Here is a 22,864-nt window from a genome sequence, read left to right as displayed (position 1 = left end):
TTACAAGCCTGCTACTAAACCTCAAAGACTAGATTTGTCAATACGTACTCATAGTAAATCCTGCAATATAAGTGCAATTACCTGTTTCAAAGGGATAAAATGTGATAAAAGACCATTTTTTGATACATATTTCAGTGTTACCTTTTTTCACTGCAGTGCTACTAGAGCTTGCAGGCCAGCACCAACGTCCTTGTTCTCTCTCTCTCTCTCTCTGTTATTCTTTTTTTACTGAAGCCCTCTCATGTGATACAAATCCCACATCTTCAGGCCTTCTATTAATCGCTCCTATTTGTCTCTTTAGTCATCATCTTGTTTGACCTTCTGTCAATTCCCATCTCGCTTGCCTATCTGACCTCCTACTTACTTAACTTTTTCTTCCATTCTTTATATTCAATACTATACAACTCCCTGTGCAGAATCGTTGTAGAAGGGGTTTTATTTGTATGTGTTTGTATTTCATGGTACTAGACAGACAGTCACTCTGTGGAGGGCAAGGCTGCGGGTCAGAGATGGGTAAGACGGGATGGATGAAAAAAAGAAGAAAGTGTAAAGGAAACAAACACGGCCTTGGAGGGTGAATGATTTCCCAGGATTCAGTCTGTTGACAAGGTAGAAGGCGTGTGAGGGATTTCCTGGAATGCAAACACAATTTTTTACTCTGCTTACATGTTTTCTCCTCTCTTCCTCTCACACTGCAGACTCCACAGAGGACTCGTAGGCGCAAGTTAAATGCCTTGTTTCAAAACGATAACCTCACTTCAGCGGAGGAGAGAGTTTCATTCAGCCTCCCCCCCTGGGGGGGACACAAATTCTTTCCCTCCTCTGCCTCCTCTCCCCCTTACTCTCTCACCTTCTGGATGGATTGCAATGATAGCTCACACTGCCTGCATCGAGAGCTTCTTCTGACAGATAAAAAGAAAAATGGTGCTGACACTTGACAGGTTGTGACGCCTTGTTTACCAAACCCCAGCAGTATGGGAGGTAGACAACATTTTCCCTCAGTTGCCTGCAGTCTATCTGTGCAAACAAGCAAAAGCCCCAAAAGACATTGTGACGCTTGTGAGAACAGAAACGTTTGAAATGATACACACACAGAGAAAATAGTTCATGAGAGGAAGATTGTCTCAGTAGTTAAATCCATTAGAAGCAATCCGGTGTAAACAAATCCCTGAAACTTTCATTATCAATCTTCACCAAGGCTCCTTCAGTAGTGACGCTCAATGTCAAGAGTACAATGAAGTGTGTAGGTCAAGTTCAGCTCTACGTGAATGAAAAATGTGTTAGTTAAGAGGTATGACTCAAATGTTTAATCAAGGCAACAGTCAAAAAAAAGTGACATTGAATTTCAGGTAAGTTTGAAATAGTAGTACAACCTGAAAGCGAACTTGAAGGCTGAGATCTAAATAGACCGGAGCTCTTAAATACTCAGCATGCTTTTGTCAGCATCAACTTTTCATCAGTTCTCAAAAGCGTGATTATTATGCAGGACTCAATGGAGTTTCTGTGGAAAACACAAAGTGGTTTTATATTCATGAGATGTCATAAGGGCCCATAATGACAGTGGGAGAGGCCACTTTGAAGAAAGATTTGTCAATTTTTATTTTTTTTTGAAAACTCTCACATGTATTTGAACACACAAACAACGTACTGTTACACGTTTAAATAGAAGACTTAAGAGACGGACACAGACATGACAGCTGATAACAACAAAGAAACATTTTAAATTCTGATAGCAACAAGATGTCTGGCTAACAGATGTGATGGCGAAAACAGCTTATAAATGTAATATTGTGGACGTGTTAGCAAACAGTTGCCTTTTAGCTGACATTGTCTGTCTGCCGTTTGGTGCTAGGAGGGTAGTGTACAGTAGGTTTTTCACTTTAAACAGCTGAGGTCAAAAACATTAAGAATGGCTATGAGAGTGGCTAAAGTGAATAAGACAGTAAAGTTGCATTCTGGAAATTCAAAAATAGAAGCTGAAATATGCTAAAAAAAAAAGGGGAACTGTAGAGTGAGGGGATAAATCTCTGACAGTTCATCACCTTACAAGACATCCTCGTTTGACCCCTAGTTTACCATCAAAAATACTGATCACCGCTTTAAAGAGAGCAGAAGAAATGTGGTCAGGCAGCAGTGGGAGAAGAAAAAGCATGAATTCAGTAAATAAATAAAGAACAGAATATGTTTCAAGTGACAAACTTGTCACCTAGAATCTTTTCTCCTTGTATCCTGGCTGAAAGTCTGCTGCCAAATGTGACGCAAGTGCTGTGTGGACATGACTGAGAGGCTGTTTGGTATTTCAGGTGTCAAGAGTGGCCCGAGGGGATTTATGGCGGTCAACCCTGCCGATTGAGACGGGTCAAAATAGTGAGCCAAGAAAATACTGCAGTGCTAATCTACTTGGTGCTCATTTTCCGCTCTCCTCTAGCTTTTTTTTTCCTTTTGTTTTTAGCTATTCTCATCTCGTTCTTTCTTTCCGTTTATCGTATGCCCTACTAGCATCTCCTCCTCCAGAGATTTCTACATATTTTCCTTCTTTTTGTTTAGCTAAATGACGGCACACAGTGCACACAGATGTATAATTACTCACCTCAAGGGCAAAAAGCCTCACTCAGACATTGAGGGTGGAAACACTGTCAAACGTCGTGCCAATAAAGCATATTGAAATGAATGGGGGGAAAAAAAGCAGTGAGTAAGTGTGGAACCCGCATCTTATCAGCCTGCTTCCTGTGTGCGTCTTTTGTACGTACACACTCACACAAATGCTCTTTTTTTGTTCCTTTTGTGGTACGCCACTACACTGAGCACAATGAATTCTGCCTCAACCCCGACGACTGAGTGTTATTTAACACAGAATAGTCTGAGCATCAACCTGCATGGACGACAATTTTGGATGGGTCCAATTTCCCTCTTCTGCAATTATGTGAATGCCTGTTGTGTAGTTTTTTGCTCGAACATTATCTGAGATGTTCCACTTTGTCACAATGCTAAAAGCCAAAAGGTCGGAGCCCGCTGGCGCTGATTCTATCAACCTGATGGCTGATGCGGATTAAACACTTCAGATTGATGACAACGAGACCTCGTGTAATCTTGTTAACACAGCACAATGAGTTGATTTCATGCTGGCAAGGACTTAAAAACGGACTCCTGCTGTAGCTGAAGGGTGCAAACAATCCAGGGTCAATTACTGTCTGAGACCAATCTCATTCATTTTGCAAGGTTGACAGAACTAGTCTGACACAAGAGGATGAGCTTCAGTGTTTTTTCTTTAACACTGCAAAGCCCAGTCTTCTTTAGAACTACTAGTGTCTGACTCTGGTTTAGAATAGCTATGAGTGAAGGAGTGGAAGGCTGTGAAATGGACCCATTAATCTCTACACTATTATTTCCTCTTATGATATAATGTTGACACTTCCTTGAAGCCAAGTCTGCAAAAGAAAATAAACCAGATCTGATAGTTTTGTGTCTGGCTGTATTTTCATGTGGCCCCTCACTGACACAAGCCTTGTCTCATTTTCCTCTAACCCACCACAGGTGGGGGAAATTCATTACTTTCTTGTTTGATATATAGACCACCAACCCACCCGACCAACCCCCATCTCCTATATATGTGCCTGAAACACAGCAATATTGCTGTCAGGGTAAATACCTCAAAGCCACAGCCTTGTATTCAATTTATGTTGCCTGATACGAGCTACTCTACTCCGGCAGCTGTTTTAAATGTTTCCTGCCAAAGTGAATTACTGTTGAATATTTCAGGATATGGAAAAATACTCTTATTTTGGCGAGCCTAGAAGTATTGCATATGACATAGGGGTTAGGCAAGCAAATACCACTGTGCACTTATGGAACAAAAAGATAAGGGGATTGCAAACAAATATGTATTAAGTAGAAACGTAACCATCGGGGAATTAAAATAAATTAACTTCCATTTAGTCTTTGGATGCAGCGGAAAAAGCTATGCTGAAATCATTCTGAGGTTTATTCATTAAATGAAGGGATTAAGAACAGCAGGAGAGAGTTAACGAGCAAATATGGAAACATGATCTGCTTATTACTGCCTGAACAGATTTAAATAGGCCTCGAAGCCCCTGGTGCCACAATTCCAGAAGGTGGCCACCAAGAACAGTAACTGCTACTTTTTCAACAAGCTGCATCTGGATAATTAACTGAAGCACATTGCAAACATTAGTGTAGAATTCAAAATGCTCCGAGAAGTTGTCTTCACATCTTAAAGGGCGATGAAACTTTTTCTCAGTCAGCTTTTAAACGATGTGGTCACACATCAACATGTTTTCTGTAAATATTTCTGTAAAAATATGGCTAAAAAATTGTGTTCATGTTTTGCTCAGAAGAATGAGCTGATTGATAAGTAACCCCCCCCACTGATCATTAAAAGGATGTTTTTACTTTGATAGGGCAGGTTTGACTTTTTAGAGCACAAACTGCTCTGGGGACCTGCAGTCAGAACCACGGCATGGTTTTCATTTTGATCTCACAGCTGAAAAATCACACTTCTAACACTTTGACAAACAAGATAAATCAGAAACTTTGATCCCCCCCCCCCCTCCTTTTTCACCCGACAGCTAACTTTTCAAAAACATAGTTTGCCTGTTTGGAATTCTTGGGAGAAAAACAGTTACAAATGTTTTTTTGTGACAGCACAGTAGTTGAAAGCAGTTGGCTGCTCCCAAACGCCTATGAAGTCGTGCGTGCTGACCGGTGAAAGCATTTTATTGAAAATCTTTTTGTATCACAAAAACAAAAAGTGAATTTAAAGGCAAACAAAAACACACGCTGGATGTTTGGGTCACATGTCTGTAATTAGCTTGGAACAATGAGAAAATGTTGCAATCATAATGCAAATGTTTTGAATGCATTCATTGTGGAAGATGGAACATAAATCTTAATAAAATAATACTTAATTATAAAGAAAGGTCAAACTGAAATAATAATAAAGTATGAAAAATCTCTTCAATCTTTTCTGAAAAAAAAAAATCACACTATCTATTGAAACGATTACAAAGACTTAAATGTAACACAGCAGTTTTCCATCAACAATTATATTTAAAAAAAAAACAATACTACAAACTCGTTCTCATTCCATCAGATTTATCTTTATTTCAGATCTTAAATGTGTCATCTGCGTTTTGTATAGAGAAACACACCATGCTGAGAGCTTCACTGTTTGCACAAACACACACGTACATGTTTATTCCTCGTCATCATTAACCCTACGGGATATTGCCGGGGTTGTCGCTGCTTGCATATATTTGTACATGCGCATACATACACACACACACACAAACACACGGCGCGGGGCAGCTGCGGGGCTAATTTGTTTAGAGGGAATTAATTAGACATTATTAGGGGGAAGACAATGGAGCAGAGGCAGGGTGTTTAACGGTGGGACGTCAAAGAGGCAAACCTGTCACGGAACAATAGGCTAATATCCACCCACTGCTTCTCAGCGACTGCTCAATTACTTCATTGCACAATAGGACACACACACACACACACACACACACACACACACGCACACATATAAACGCAAGCAGGAAGTGCGTTTTCTGATCAGCCCCTAGTCATGAAGGAGAGACAGCAGAGGCTCGTGTATGTGTTTCTAATTGAGCAGATGTTTCAGTATTAAAGGCATCCGTTCTTCAAGGCAGACTCTCCCGCTGCTGATGACGTTCCTTCAGATGATGAACCCAATAACAGGACAAAATGCAGAGATCTGATATAACTTCTATTCTCACGCTCATTTCCTCAGATCTCAATCCAATCTAATTCCAAATTCCTCTCTAAACACCTTCCCACTTGGCTCCCCTAAATCTGCTTTATCACTGCCTGTCTGTGGCTCCGGTCCAAACTGCCTCCCCCGTCGCGCTCATTTCCCCCCCCCCTCCCCTCCCCTCCTCTTTTACAGCCACTTCTTGAGAACCGCCAAGGCAGAGTTGAAGGTGAACTGGGCCCGGTGGGTTCCGCGGTGAGCCAGCAGCAGGGAGCCCGCCTCGGGCCCGCATCCCGCCGCCAGCAGCTCGGCGGCGGCTTTCTCGACGTCCCAGCCCCCTCCTGCTGGTGGGACAGCATGTGGGAGCTGAGCAGGGGGTACAGGGCCGAGGAGACGCAGCCCACCAGGAGCCCCGCGTCCAGGAGCAATGAGAGGAGCTCAGCGTCGCAGGAGGAAGCGGTCTCCTGGAAGAAAAAAGAGAAGGGAGAAAGTGTAAATACACGTGTGGTAATGGATTCAGGAGGAACTAACTTCCCCTTTGAAAGTGTGATTGCGTGTGTTTTTTTTTTTTTTCCATCCCTGCAAAACGATGCCAAGAGTTACTGCCACAGTTTTGGTGAATATACAATCAGTCCGTGGGCCAGGTCACCACCTCTCACTCAGCAGACCGACTCCGAACACCTTCTGGCTGTTAAAAAATGAACAATGCTGGTAGATTTACCAGCTGCAGCAGAAAAGTCTGCAGAAACAATGTATCGGAGCTTCCTGCTGCTGCTGCTGCTGCAGTTTCTCCAGACTGCGTGTGATTACAATGTTTCACGCTTGAAGAAACTTGATGAGGTCAGAGTGTAGGGTCAAACCCTGTGTTGACCCTGCGGCTCAGCACTGTACACACACACACACACACACACACACACACACACACACACACACACACACACACACACACACACACACACACACACACACACACACACACACACACACACACACACACACACACACACACACACACACACACACACACACACACAGACGGAAACCCTTCTTTGCAGCTATGAGGGGTTCATTCTCGGTTACCAAAACATTTCTGAACACATGTTCACACAGCCATTAACAAAACTTACGTAATGTTTTAATCGCATCTTCCGCCTCCTTACATCAATGAAATGCATGCAAATTCAAACCGCTAAAATGCTGCTGGGGCTGCTGTGAGTGGTTTACAGGCCAAAGAGAAGCATGGCTGAGTGCTGGGGTGGAAAAGGCTCATCTGTGACTCAGCCCGTCTCCTCTGCATCCTCTCACCTGTTTGCTGTCTCTATTATTAAGCTTGCACTTGCTAAAAGCTATACACGCATGTGTGCACACGCACAGACAACGGCGAGTCTCTGTCAGGGTATTTCTGGAGCTGAGGCGGATCAATTATGAATGTGGAGCTCATGCCTTCTCTTCTGTAGTAGAGAAAGGGGGCAGAGCTGGATGAGTTTCTCCCCCTCACCTCGAAAATCTAGTTCTCCGTCCTCGAAGGACATTACATGTTTAAAAACATAAAACTGTTAAAAAACCATCACCTTCCCCGTGAGGCTGGGTATTAGTTAACCTGAGCGCCTCACGCCAGAGTTCAGAGACATTCAACTGCTGTCATTGACAGTGACACTGTCCCCTTGTGGAGTTGGAGATAAAAAAAATTTGCACATATAAGTTTTACTTTGTAGTAAAGCGAGCAGATCTGAAACAGAACATTATCACTTGGCCCAAAAAGTCATTGTTTCTGTGACAATATTCCGGATGTAATTTGCCATTTTAATACATTACAAGTTCATGGTTGCTTTGGTTCCAAAGGGAGACGGAGGGTTGATATATCACAATTATAGAGATACAGTTTGTCATGCATGAATAATTGAATAATAATAACTTAATTTCTCCCTTCCATTCAGAGATGGGACCAGATGAATCATGACAAGCTGTGGGAGGGAGGGAGGGAGGCAGGGGGGGAGATGGAGAAGACAGACGGAGACATTTTAGAATCCTTAGACAGAGGTGGACGAGGAGGTCATCCGGTCATAATGAGAATTAAGGGGAAGGAATAGACAAGAGAGAGACGGGAGGGCTACGAAGTGCCGGGAAATGTTTGACGGAGAGATCAGGAGAAAGGCAGACGGGCACTGAAAGCATCAGATGCATTCATTTTTTAAGTGCTCCAACTGTTTCTGAGGGCTGGATGCACACCAGAGCCAAGGAGAGGCACTTCAAAAACAACTTAACACTTCAAACCTTTGATTTCGGAGCCTCAACAGAGGCCCAGAACAAATGTTCTACATGCGCTTTCTGGAGCTTTCTGGAACACTGACCTATTTTGAAGCTCAATGTCTTACAAAGATAATTTCAAACTTCACGGGTAAATGAGCAAAGGAGGATTCGTTTGTTGGAGCTTTGTTTTTTCAAAGGGTATGATAATATTGTCCTCACAAAGTGTTTCCTGAGATCAGAACACAGTGACAGTACAAGAAAAAAGTAAGACAAGGCAAGAAATACAACGGGTAGATGATGAAGTGTGAACAAGACATGAAGTGTTTAGAGGTTAAACCAAAATGTCTGTAAAAAGTACAATTTGGATCAATCAATCAATAAAAACTTATTTGTATATGAATTTATTTGTATAGCACCTTTCATGCAGGTCAGTGCAGTTCAAAGTGCTTCACAGAGAAGTCATAAGCCGAACAAGTGTAGACTGTAACAAAACAATAGAAAAGACAAAAAAAGAACAATTTGAGACAAATTTGTTTACAAGCAGCCTTTGTTTTACAAGTAAGGCTTCAACAATAATGATGAATGAAAAAGTGATTATGAAGAGAAAACTATTGTGCAAATTGATTAATCGTTCAAGTTCATTATCAAGGACAAATGCGTCTCGTTTCAATGAGAGGAATTGCCCATTTACTGCATTTTATATCAATGTAAAAACAGGCTTAATTGTTTGTAAAAACAAGACTAAGTGTTTATCTCAGAATTAATCTGCTTAATCAATTATTTAAATAATTAATACTTGCAGCCCTACTTCAAAAAAGTTTGGCTAACCTTGGAATTTGTTTAATTACAAGTCCTTTGGTCTGCCCTGTCGGACATCTTTTCACAAACTTTGCCGCATCACCACAACACTGAACACAAAGTTAAGCTGTTGTACATGAAGTCAGGGGATCACTTCTGTTCTAACAATGAATCCTGAGGGAGACATGAATCTATTCACAAAATTTCATTCCAATCCATCCAACAGTAGTTGAGATATTTCGGTCTGAACCAAAGAGGCGGACCGACAGATCGACAGAGCCACTGTGTGAGCACGGCTACAAAAATGACCAAAAATGTAATGAACCGGAGTTTATCTTCAATATTTCTACTTTGTTAAAAGTCGAGCCCTCTGAAGCTATTACCGTGATTAAAGGATGCACAAATACATCTGACTTGATTTGACCTGAAAGGGCGCTAATGACTGAAATCACCTTCTGTGGTGTTTGGCTGTAATGAGGACTCACACCTACAGAGACCACACACGGCTCAGCATGACACACACTGTACTGTACATGGAGACCACTGGTCTGAAAGCGCTACCAGAAAAGTAACCACATGCACACATATATATATATATATGTTCATATCCAGTAGGTTTGGACACCAGAGGACGTGTACAGATTTAGAGAACAAGAAGATACTGTAAGCAAGCATAGCTACCCACTGCTTAAAAATATATGCACATTCTGTCTTTCCTGGTCCATTATGGACGACAGAAAAGCACTCCAGCAGAGGCCTCTATGCACACTGAGCCTCTATGCACACACACACACACACACACACACACACACACACACACACACACACACACACACACACACACACACACACACACACACACACACACACACACACACACACACACACACACACACACACACACCTTCCAGGCTATTACGGTTTGACGGTGTAGAGAGACAGCAGATTTGAGTCTCAGAGTCAGTCGGATTGACAGTGGTGCTGAAAATAGATGTGAGGGTGCAGCAGAGGGATGGAGGGGTGAAGGGTTGGGGTGGGGGGGTCCTGATATCAGAGCGGAGCAGATAACTTTATGTCCTTTTTTTACAGTATGAACAGCTCTGTCACATTTCAGGCACTGCTTTTGCGTCCAGTGTTCACACTCCAGTACGCAGTACACGGTAGACAGCTGGGAGTAATGACAACGTTTAAATGATCACTACCATCCATAGCCTTCGATCTAAAATCTTCTTTTCCTACCTTTATATTATTTTTAAAGTATCAATTAGTAATTCCTCAGTAGCTTAGAAATGTAGTTAGGATAATACTTAGAATTTCAAAACTAATTTCTATTTCCTAATACAGTGAAAATTCATAAAAGCGTGGTAGAGATGGGTGATAATTCAATATATTTAATCTATAAACTTTCAGTGGAATAACATCTTGATGGATTATGAACATTTCAATTTATCATTCTTCAGATTTTCTGAAAATTAAAGTAATAATTCAACATTTTGGGAAACATGATTACCGTTTTTTGTGTTATAAGGAAATCAAAACCCCTATCATATCTATTCATAAGCCAGGGGACAATAAGGTTATCTTGGCATAAACACCTAGCCTAGCTAGCCTGTAACAGCAACGGTAACAAAGTCAGTCTACCTGAACCTCTAAAGCTCACTAATTAACACGTATACATCTTATTTCTTCAAACTGTATAAAAAATATAGTGTAAATATGATCACTTGTGGCTTTACCAGAACCAGACTAGCCGTTTCCCCCTGCTTCCAGTCTTAATGCTAAGCTAAGCTAACCGGCTGCAGGCTCCAGCTTCGTACCGTTAAACACAAGTGGTATACATCATTTTATCTAAGTCTCAGGTGGAAAGCAAATTATTGTATTAATCCTACTATTCCTTTATTAGTTATTTTTACATCTAAGTTGAAATGGTCTCATATAAACAGTTGAGTACAATCAAATTCATTTTGTTATATTTTCAACATTGTGATTCAAAGATGACATCCTTAGCCAAAGTACACCATCCCTCCGAGTCGACTCCAGCTCTCGATCCAGTCTACTGTACATCTGACAAACCTGTGTATATCCATCCATACTGCCCCCCCTTCCTGTGAGGCTTCCCTCCTCACCCTTCCTTCACTTTGACTTTTCCACTTCCCGCGGCGCTCTCTGTCCGGGCCGCGCTTTTACAAACAGTTCATCGTAAACGGAATCTGACTGAGGAGGGAATACATCTATCACGGCCTCCTTTCTTTCTCAAAGGTCAACAGCGTGGAGAACATGAAAACCTGTCCCGCGGTGTATGTATTTTTCTGGTAAAGGCGTGTGTCAGGTTAAAAGCCCCCCCCAAATCTCCTTTAAAGGTTCAAACAACACTTTGTCTCTTTAGTGAAGCGAAAACAAGAGGCTTCTTCTGTTTCGTGTGTGTGTGTGTGTGTGTGTGTGTGTGTGTGTGTGTGTGTGTGTGTGTGTGTGTGTGTGTGTGTGTGTGTGTGTGTGTGTGTGTGTGTGTGCTCTCACATGCAGCTGCGTGGGCTGTGAGTGAATGAAAAAAACACTCAGCATGACAAGAGACCTGACACATCAATCTGTAGCCATAAGATGTCCAACCCCCCCTCTCGCTCTTGTTATTTCCTCAATGTTTCTTGCTGTCTGGCCCTGTGAACAACAGCCAAGGTTGTCTCTCCCGCTCGTCTTCAATGGACGCTAAACATTGACTGATTGGTCTGGTCAATTTTTAACATCGTTGTTTTTCCATTCTTGCTCCGCACGTCGCTCATTTCCTGCATACGTCTGTCTCCCAGAGCTTAATTGGAATTACCGTACAGTGCCTAATACATAATGTATGGCCGAGCCATCTTTTATCATTTCAATCATAAAGCGTTTTTGCGATGCCAGGCAACACACAACTATCTCCTTCCCTTCTTCTCTCATCCCTTTTCTCTCCTTCTTCAGGGCTCTGCTTCCCATCCCTCCGTCCTAGCTGTCCTCAGGCTTTAGTAGTGCAACTGAGCGTGCACCGACACACACACACACACACACACACACACACACACACACACACACACACACACACACACACACACACACACACACACACACACACACACACACACACACACACACACACACACACACACACACACACACACAACACCAGACAGCCCTTGCTTACAGCGGGACATGATTGAAAGTGACAGAAGAAGAGGCTGTGAAGCTAGAACAATCAAAAAAAATAAGAGAGGGATGTGACGCACATGAGCAAACACAAACACGTGGTGAGCAAACACAGCAAGATTAACAAGTCCAATATGGCACAAAAGCTGTAAACAAGCCCACTTAAACAAGCAATTAAGATTCATAATCACTCAATCACACACACACAGACACACACAGACACACACACACACACACACACACACACACACACACACACACACACACACACACACACACACACACACACACACACACACACACACACACACACACACCTTGTCTTCCTTTCACTGGGCAGATTAATAAGGTGTATTATTCTTAGGAGAAGCTGCTCTGTGGGCTTTATCCAAACGCTACAGTTAGAGTAGTAGTAGTACGAGAGTCACAAATGGTAGATTGGTGTCTTATAGTCTTTAAGGAACACAGTGAGATTATCTGCTCTAATATAAACTGCAATTGTTAGCATGTCCGGCTAACTAGCATACTTCCTACAGTGGCCCCATAGTGTTACCTCCAAGGCCAAGACTTTTGATTAGAAGGATTGGATCAGAATTATAAGATTAGAATGAAAATGTGAATAAAAATTACAAATTCAAAAGAAAGCTGTGCAATTTGTGGTAGTTTTGTGCAAAGAACGGCTCCACAGCCACAGCTGTCAAATCTGCCGGCAACATTAGTCCTTTCATAGGTAAAAATTGACGGCAATCATCTAGAGAAGAGAATCCTTCTTTTGTCAACCTCCTTCTAAAGGTAGGGAGAAGAATTTGGGGTGGTTAATTTGCCATTGTCATCATATTAAACTGCAGCTGTGCCGTGCGAGAGCTGAAAGCCTGACACGCGTAGCAACGGTAACTTAGGGGAGGGGCTTAACGAATGAACAGTTGGTAATTAAAATGAATCTGACGAAGGAAGAGAAAGAGAGAGTGGAAGAGCCAAAGACACAAAGAAGGCGAGGAGACACGAGGACTTTGAGAACACTTTGTTGCAGCAAACTTGTTGGTGTTGACTCCAGCTGTATATGTGTGTGTATGTGTGTGTTTCTGTGTTTGTACACATGCAGGTGAATCTATGTATGCTGTGCGTTGCACTGACAGCTCATTCATATTGGCAGGACAGCTCTTATCAGGCCCTTATCTCTGTCTTCCATTAGACAGCCTGGTGTTAACCTCTGGCTCTCTGCTCCACTCTGCTCCTCCATGGTCCATACGTCTTCACCAGGAGGAGCAGAGCAAAGAAAAAAAGGAAGCAGAGGGAAGGAGGAAATAACAGGGGGTGCGAAAAAAGCGAGCAGCGATGAGAGGAGAGGCCACATGAGCTTCTGCTCCCAGCGAAAAGAAATAAAAGCCTGAACGCCTTCACAGTATTTTCGGTATACATCAATGAGAACAATAGTAGCTCTTCTTCATTACCTGCTCTCTCTACTACTTCTTTGTCTCCCTTTCAAGTCATATACTCTACTCCCACTCTATTCTCTCTACACCCCCTCTCCTCCTGTACTCCCATGCCCACTGTGGTCTCCTCTGCAGCGACGCAAGAACAGTGAATGTGAAGCAGAAATAAACGTATCTACGGCTACAGCCAAATAAATGACTTTTTCTCACTTACTTTCTGTGTCAAGTGGTTTTTCCTATAAGACCATTTTAATTAAAAACTAATTTCGGAATTAATCTTTTTTTTTTTCTTTTCTTGATCCAGGGCTATCTCTCTTATGGAAAAAAATAAAGTGTTGATACTGGAGGAAAACAATGCGCACAGTAATCTATGACATCAGATACTGAGCAGAGCGCCAGGCAACACACACTGGTTGGTGGAAGTGCCTGAAGATAAGACCTGTCAATCACTCGGAGTGGCATGTTGTGTGTTTAATTAAGAGCTCCATGTTTTTGCAGTGTGCAGTTGATAAATATATGATGCATTGTGGCCAAAATCAGCCTCCGGCTTGATAATTTAGACATGAAGGTAATCAAAACCACATGTTTTTCTGTGATAAATGTTTTTTAATTGTGTGTAGGAACTGAAACAATGTAAGAAAAGAAACTAAACGCCTAAGGTTATTAAATAATAACAACAGTCAATTAATAGTTGAGCTTCCACAGGGCTCTCACCTGAATTTATGATTGACTAAACTGAACTAAAATGAATCATTTCTGATTCCTTGATAAGACCTACGGATCTGATAATGGCTGGCTGCTGACAAGTACAGGCAATTTGTAGATCTGATAAAAGGTGGTGTGTGCAAAGTTTAATTTGGTCATGATGGTGAAAAATGGGGAAGCAAAGCAAAACAAAACAACGGTTTAGAAGAAAGAGCAGAGAACTATTCAATCATAATAAAGGGTTGGTGCAATTCGGTCGACTTCATTTGTAATTTTTCAGCCCCAATAAGGTTTTGGGAGCTCGAATGCAAGGTGCAAATACTATCAATGTCATACACTGGATTTAGTGTCGCCACCAATACGACCTTATTAAGAGTATCCGACCGAATAAACTCATGTGCAGTGTTTTGCCATCTCATCAGTCTTAAAATATTACTGGATCTGTTGCTCAAAATGGACTTCCTGGATAATTTTTCATGTCCAATGAAATACGATCATCAGACATGATTGTACCTGAAGCAGCGTGACCTCACCGACCCAGCCTCTTCTGTTGTTTTAAAGGAGGACCGTTTGGCTATCAGAATCCATATCGGGACAGAAAAGGTTGAATAAGAGCCTCCTTAAATACAAATCTTTCCATCATAAAATTTGACATCATGAAACCCTTTTTAATATAATTTGAGTAAACAGATCCTTTCAAAAACGGTTTTAGGCAATCAGAATCCCTGTCCTAGAAAACAAATAGCAAACAGACACTCGCACACACACAGAAGGCTGTGGCGTAGTGGAGAGCAAGGTAGTTCTCCATTCAGAGGATCGGTGGTTCGATACCCGGCTAGTCGATGTGTGCAAGACACTTAACCCCAAGTTGCTCCCGAAGGCTTGCCATCGGTGTGGACTGGATGTGAATGAATGTTAGTTAGAGTCTGATGGTGGCACCTTGCATGGTAGCCTGTCATCAGTGTGTGAATGGGTGACTGATATGTAATATACTACTGACTGTAAGTCGCTTTGGATAAAAGCGTCTGCTAAATGACTGTAATGTAATGTAATGCTCCACAGTGAGCTGCAAGCCACCACATTATCAGATGCATTAGATGTTCGACAATTCCTCTCTGTCTCTGTTGATGTTATCTTCAGATGAACACTGCTCGGCGCTTCTCTGAACATGGCCCTGATCGTAGAGCTCTGAGGGGGGCAGGGGCGAGATTATTCCTCAAAGCAGTGTGACACACAACCTGTCGCCCGCCCCCTCCCTCTCTGTGCACCCTGCTCTGTCCTCTCTACCTCAGTCGCAGTTGTTCTTGCTTTACATCTTGATACATTTGCTCCGTCTTTGCAATTTCCCCTTCTCATCTCGTTTCTCGCTCTGAACATCCATTCCCCTCCTCCATCTGATTTTCCTCTTCCCACATCTAAAAATCCCCCATCTTTTCTCCTTTTCCAGCTTTAACACCCCCCACCCAGCCTCCCTCAGCCCCGCTTTGCTTTTTCTCTGCGGGATAAAAGCAGCGTTTTGCTCAGGTGTACCGATATAGGAGCTTTAAGGTTTCATTTAATAGGGGCTCTGTCACTTAATAGAGTGGCTTTCTGTTATCTGATGTGGGAACAAAGAGAGGGTCTGCTGGGTCTGAGAGGACTACTTTGTGACAATTGCTTATCTGATGGGGAAACAGTGGAGGCCCGGCCCACACAGTCTTAAACTATTACTCTCTTATCCGATCTTTCCAAAACAAGAGGACAGTAGGGAGGTAGATGTGCTCTGGCTTATGACAATGTTGAGATTCTTTTGGAGAACTTTTATTCGTATCTTAAGACGGTGATGAGTATTTATTTTTTTTGGCTCACATTTTTAATCAGCCGCCTCATTTCTTGCCTGTATTTTTTTGTATTCCACCTTTTTTATTCTGTCTCATACATTTTTAATACAGTACATAATGTACAGTCAATGTCAAGTCAAACAGGATTTTTCTTTTATAAAGATAAGCAACATAAAGGACAAAAAAGATGATGATAATTGGAAATTAAAATAATAAGTAAAGCAATTAGGAAAGAAATGAAAATACTGACAATCTGAGTATTCAGAAAGGAAACAAGGCGGAACCACTGTGCCTGAAACATTAGATAAGCAAACGCAGTGACAAGCAGTATCGCAATAAATAAGGGCCGGAATCAGACAAAAGACGCACTGACAGAGATCTCATGGCTGCAGGATCCGTCTACAAGTCCAGAGTGGTGAAATTTGCAACCACTGAGAGACTTTGTACCCATCATGAAGATCACTGACAACTCCAGTTTGGTTAGCATAAGTGTTAGCTTTACGCCACAGGGATCTGTACCCTTTCATTATCGTTGCTTCTTTATGATTGATTATCCAGTAACGTTTTGTTCTTTTTATCTGTTTGCAAATCCGAAGATAGTGGTTAAGTAGAAGCACGTAAATGGTGAAAGTAAAAGTTATTGTTTGTTGATGGCATTATGAGTACACCCCAGAGTTTTATGTGCATTAAATATATTCTAACATAGATTATAGAATACGGCACATTGTTTATCACTCAAACTATCATGAATGCTTTGCCTGTTAACATCAATTGTATATTGAACAGTAATGGATTTTCTTTATGCTGTGTTTTTGTTTTTTTTATCTAAATGTTTTTCACCGTTCTAGCTTAATGGCTTAGTGGCTTAATGGCTTAATGACTGAAAAAACCTTTCTGCTGAATCTACTAAATAAAAGGATGAAGTGGTTTGGTCATTGAGTGAAATCCAGTTAATATCTTCTGGTAGACGCATCGATATTGTTGGCCGTTTTATACCACTGAAAACATTTGGGTTTTGACTGGTGGTTGGACCAGACAAGGAATTTCCTTGAAAACTAAATAAATAACCGATAATCTAAAAAAAAATGTCTGCATTCCAATTGTGGTCCAGGCAGTGGACTCTGCTTTGTCAACATTTTGAATATGGACCATGCAGACTATTACAATGTTTACTTACTGCGCTCATGCTGTTGATCTGATCCAGAGTCAGCCGCAGCAGTTGCTCGTCGCCACTCTCAGCCATGAGTTTGAGTGCAGGCTGCTGGAGGCTCTGCTGGTCTTGGAGCATCAGGGTAGCTATATGTCTGATACACTGTAGAGGAAGATAGAGGGTGAAAGGCCAGGGAGGGGGGGGATATGAATGGAAAGATTTGTTGATGAAATGATTAATGGAGGCGGGGGAGAGATAAAGGAAAGAAAGGGGGATGAAAACAGTGAAAAAGGAGTGAAAAAGAGCAAAAGAGGAGAGCAGGAGACAGAGGGAAGAGAGTAGGCGAGGAACAGTAAAGGTTAATCGATGTGCATATACTGTACAGATATGCAGGCACATAATACCTCTAAAAAAGGTCTACACACAAACACAAACACATACACACACACACAGGGCTATCTAGTAATATATGGATATCACAATGCAATCTGACTTCCCCCAATGCTCTGGCGGTTTCATTCCAGCAGATTCAAATTAAAGCTGTTCAGAACAGAGTAAAAGGCCTCCTTCTACACCTCCCACCCCTCTTCCCACACTAATATTAGACAGCCTGGCAGACACTAGCCTATTCACACCGAATAGCATTAGCGCTAAACTAATATCACAGTTAGACATACAGAATGGCATTAGGCTTACCACTTCCAGGGTGCTCAGTAGGGCGTGAATAGCATTAGAGGCAGTCAGATATCAAAGAGAGGCGAGTGCCTGTAGTACGATGCAGAAAGCACTGAGCTGATGCTAACATGTTGCTGTGGGTAACATGCTTAATAGCTACAGGCCTCCTGTAGTAAGATATGGGGTAAAATGGTGGCACTGCAGTGAGATATTTATAATAATGGTTATAATAAGGGAGTCGAAAAATGTGTTGAGGCTGGATTTTTTTTTTTGGTTTGAAATTTTCCCTTTCCTCACTGTATTTCAAGTAATAATATTTTAGATTTTCATTTAAGTAAAGGTCTGTAAAGTCACCATCGTGAGTCAACACAGTGATTGGGCACTGATGAAAGCCTTTTGCATTTGCAGTATTATGAACTTGGTTTCTCTTTTGTCTTACACATTGCTGTCTTTGCAGTACCAAATTATATACAACCTTAGAAAAATGAATATACTCGGAGAGGGTGAAGAGAATGTTTTTGCTCAAAACGACAGCCCAAGCTTTCTTTTTTTTTTGTATTCTGCATGTTGCGTTTGTTTTGTTTCTCTTCAAAATATGAGACATGGAGATATTTGTTACTTTTGGATACTGTACTTGTACTTACATCTCCAGTAATGAAAGTACTTTAGAAAAGAAAAGAGAATAAGAAAAATAACAAGCGGAAACCCAACTGCAATTATTGCTTATCGCCATTTGTGCCGGCAAAGAAAACAAAGCGTAGAGTAACCCTCACCCTTCATCTAACAGCTCACTGTGGCTGCTCCTTATTGTTTCATTACTCCCTGCAATATTTTAATCTCATCTGCTCTCAAAAAAAGGCCTAGAATGAGTGTGGTTTTGTTTTGTAGACGCACTGACAAACACATTGCATTTCCTGTGACTACTTCATAATAAAAGCCAGCTCGTGTACAGCAAGTTAAATCTTTTTATGTAGAGCTGCAGCTGTAGGAAATAATTGGGTTGCAAAAACAGTAACTTAATACAGCATTTCATTCTGGGCATGTCGCCACAGACACCCACTCCATAATACAAATACATAAATATTGCAATACTTTCATCAATGGGCGATAGGCTCAATTGCCATTATCCCTTTTTTTAGTGGAGTAAAAGTTGAAAAAAGAATAAATTCCCAAAGATTGTACTTGTTATTATGTGAAATTCTTTATGTGGACTTCTACACTAATTTAATTTACTTTTCCAATTACTGCAAAAAAAATCAATGACAGATTATTATCCAATTAGTGTTTGATGTTTACCTGCGCAGGAAGCTTGTGTTTGGTGCTGTAGATGGATCGCACCATGGTGACGACCTGCTGACCCAGGTCTAATTCCACCTCTGAAGCCTGGCAGCGGGTCAGCAGGGCCGAGGTCAGCACCACCCAGGGGTTACGCTCCGACTTTGCCCTGGAAACAGAGCAAGACAGACCCGTGAATGAGAGGCGTGTTTGCGTGTAGTCTTCTGCTGAGCTCCTGAGGTGAACGTACAAGGGAGGAACATAATCTGGTGAATACATTTGCTGTATTAGTGATCGGTTCAGGACAACAGAACTAGGCAGGAAAATAAAATATATGTTAAACAGGCCCTATTATGCTATTTTCTGGATGCATATTTTTATCTCAAGTTACAGTTACATGTTTACATGCGTTAATGCTCATAATCCGCCTTGTTTTTCTCATCCTGGCTGTCCTGCAGCACCTCTTCTCACCCTCTCTCTGAAATGCTCCGTTGTAGCGCTTGCTCCTCCCTCCAGAAAGCAAAGCCTGCCCTGATTGGGCAGCTAGCCCGCTCTGTTGTGATTGGTCAAAGTTTCACATTTAAAAAAACTCTTTCTCCAGAGCTTCAGCTCCGTCTCTCTCTTTTTTGTTGTTTGAGGGCCAAACTAGCCAGAATGAGTTTCATGTCACTTCCGTAACATTGTGACCTCATAAAGTTACGGAAGTGAAGGAGAGAATTCAATGGAGCCGTTTCAGGAGCTCAGGAGCTTCTGAGGGGGAGGGTAACTCCTTTTAGGCGTGGACTTCAGGTTTTACACTCTACGGACCTTTTACATGTACAAAGATATATATAACACACTAAAGAAGAGGGAAAAAGTGGAAAAGCATAATAGGGCCACTTTAAAAGAGCATGTAAAACTCCTTCAATGTTATTCATCCAATTCTCTGCAGCGCTGTGTCTCCAGATGGTAATCCTGTTAGACAAAGACTGGGTCACAACAGCCGACTACTCTATGTTATTATGAATAATATAAGTACGACAGCCACATAAGAATAACAGCATCAAATCACAGGCTGACATGAGCTCAGACGAAACTATCAGGAGGTTTGCAGACGATCTAATGAATTCTGACGTTGACATGTAAGCAACGAGGAAAGATGTTTGACCACTTTACTCCCGCAGTTAATATTAAACACCTACACGACGCATTTTCTCTCTCTTGCTCTCGCTGTGAACACCATGGGGACCAGCTGCCAGCGCTGACAGGCGTCACTTTGTTGACACGCTCCTTTATGAGGTCTTCAAGACCTTTGCTAATGCCTCCAGAGTAACCGATTAGCTCCCGCCAAGGCCAGCAAATGCCAATGACATTAAGGCAATACGACCTTCATGGATCTTTATTAATATCAATCATAGGAGAGGAAAAAAATACACCTATGGGAACCACAGAACGACTCACTATCTGTTAATTAGATCTTGGTTGACGGATGAATCCTGGTGAAATGATTAATTCTATTAATATTATCATAAGCATGGCCGGGGGTCACTGCTATAATCGAGTCCCTCTAACTGCTCACTAACATTAGTGCTTATGGGAAGTGTAGTAGTTAATTAAAGGATGAATAATCTATATATATACTGTATATATATGTAGATATATGTATCTCACAATATATATATATCTTTAAATCTATGTTTCTATCCATCCATCCATCCATCCATCCATCCAATGCAAAGCCAAGGCCTCATTATATCTGTATCAGATCTTTGACCTTAGTTAGAATAGCTTTATCACTCAACTTATATGTTATATATTATATGTTATATGGTTTATATGTTATAATGTATATATGTATGTAATTAACATGACAAGCAGTACATTAAATATCAAACCCTCCGGAAAGGAAAAGGAGGTGAATGAAGATGAGGGGATGAATCTGATATGAACAAGTGCTTTGTTTCACTGCGGGTGTTTTCAAATGATTAAGGGTAGATGGTAACATGCTGATAAATCCTTCGTTTTATGATGAGAAAAAAATTGAAAAAAGCAAAGTGGTTGAACCCTGATTTCAGATTAGGCGGCTGAAGGGTGTCTTAACAAAGCTTGGTAGAGGAATGAGATCCTGTGATATGTGTGTGCCTGTATATATATCTGCAAAAAGGAGATGGTGTGTGTGTGTGTGTGTGTGTGTGTGTGTGTGTGTGTGTGTGTGTGTGTGTGTGTGTGTGTGTGTGTGTGTGTGTGTGTGTGTGATAAAAAAGAGCTTTGAAACGTGAAGGAGAGAGACAGCAGGGAGGACAGCAGGGCTCCTGTGTTTGACCGTCAGCATAAAAGGCAGCTCTCCATCCAGCTACCGGGGGTGTCATGTCCTGACAAGCTGCTTCACCTTCGGATGATGCGGGCCATGGGAGCAAAAACACTTGTGTGTCTGTTTGGCACACTGCTGCTTACTGTGCTTTACCGGGGGGGGGCACAGGGAGGCTCTGCTGCATGCGACGGTGAGTGCCTGTGTGCTCGGCAAATCTGTCACAGGGTGCAGTGTGAGTCACAGCCAGCCTCCATTCGTGCTTTGAATCATGACTCAGTTTATGCGGACAGACAAAAAGGATAAGCTTTTCAGATGCAACTCAATATAGCTCCCAAAAACCGCCTCTTGTAGTCTTACTGAAAACAAATTTCCTCTCTACAGACACAGGCAGTAAACACGCTGAGTCAGAGCAATAGTTAAGGTTAACCATGTGTATTGCAACCCCTCAAGTCTTTACGGAACATTTGGAGGTTAAATTAGTGTTAGAGTTTTGTGTTCCAAATTACAGCTGCCGGATGCAGCAACCATTACACATAAAAATGAACACTAAACACAGATCAGTGCTAAATTTCAGGCTCCTAAGCTTCAAAGAGGAACATTACAGCGCAGTGTGCGTACGTGTGTTGCAGCAAATTAACTCAAGCGGTTTAAATGAGGCGGACTACAGCGACAAGCCAAAAACAAAATCCGTAATCAGAAAAGATGAGTTTGTACTCGCCATTATGTTCCCATTTAAATCAGAACTACAGTACCACAGCTCAGTCGGCAGTTGAAAGTGTTTGTAGTCAAACCGTCGGTTTGACTACAGCTGTTCTGAACTCACAAAGTCAGTGGAATCTGCGGGTGAACTTCAAGCAGCTGTGTCGTCCAGAACCTAATCCCAGCTCTCCTACAGCTTCTCAGTTGGAAAAGACACTGGCTTTACTCAAACTCATAAACCAACTCTACAGTCCATTATCAATGCAGTGGGGATTTAAAAAAGCATTTTTTTTTTACTTGATTCTGATTCTTTTCATTTTGTTTGTTACACGGCTACAACTCTGAGCCTCCTCCTTTATTTTGAAAACTTTTATCCTCTCCTTTTCAGTAAATTTCAGTTACAATGACTACTAGGACTTATACTTTACTGCCTCTTATACAAACATCCACACACACCCTACATAACCCAGTGTAACTGTAATCTATACTCATTGACTCTCATCATTTCACTTCCTACGTCACCGTAACTGCTTTATGTGACTGTCTGAATGTCTGTTTTTTTTTAAAGTCTGTCTTCCATGTTTATGTCACTTTTATGTGTTGCTGTTTTTTTTTTGTCGTCACATTGCTTCACAAATAAAAAAAATGTAATTGCAATGACTAATTGATTATTTGTCAACTATTTAAGTAGTCGCAAACTATTTTGATAATTGATTAATTGGTATGAGTCATTTTTTGTTCTATGATTTCAGCTTCTTAAATGTGAATATATCATTTTCTTTTTTCATAGAGCAAACAACTAAGCGAGTAATCAATAAATTAATCAACAGATTGATCAACAATTAAAATAATGGTAAGTTG

At 41.5% G+C, this 22,864-nt stretch overlaps 1 protein-coding gene across 1 annotated transcript in view; it reads right to left on the bottom strand.

The window, feature by feature from the left end:
* Window positions 1–5,830: 5,830 nt before the first annotated feature.
* The window catches only part of nbas (NBAS subunit of NRZ tethering complex), a 151,866-nt gene continuing 134,832 nt past the window's right edge, over window positions 5,831–22,864 (bottom strand). The window contains 4 exon segments of the mRNA XM_054618448.1: window positions 5,831–6,072; window positions 6,075–6,198; window positions 17,092–17,226; window positions 19,036–19,183. Of these exon segments, the coding sequence (XP_054474423.1) occupies window positions 5,924–6,072; window positions 6,075–6,198; window positions 17,092–17,226; window positions 19,036–19,183 (556 nt within the window). The 3' untranslated portion in view covers window positions 5,831–5,923.

The sequence above is a fragment of the Anoplopoma fimbria genome, chromosome 18, assembly GCF_027596085.1.
Source record: "Anoplopoma fimbria isolate UVic2021 breed Golden Eagle Sablefish chromosome 18, Afim_UVic_2022, whole genome shotgun sequence".
In the NCBI taxonomy this organism is placed as follows: Eukaryota; Metazoa; Chordata; class Actinopteri; order Perciformes; family Anoplopomatidae; genus Anoplopoma; species Anoplopoma fimbria.
Note: the sequence above shows the minus strand (reverse complement) of the source record. Positions and strands in the feature narration are given on the sequence as shown.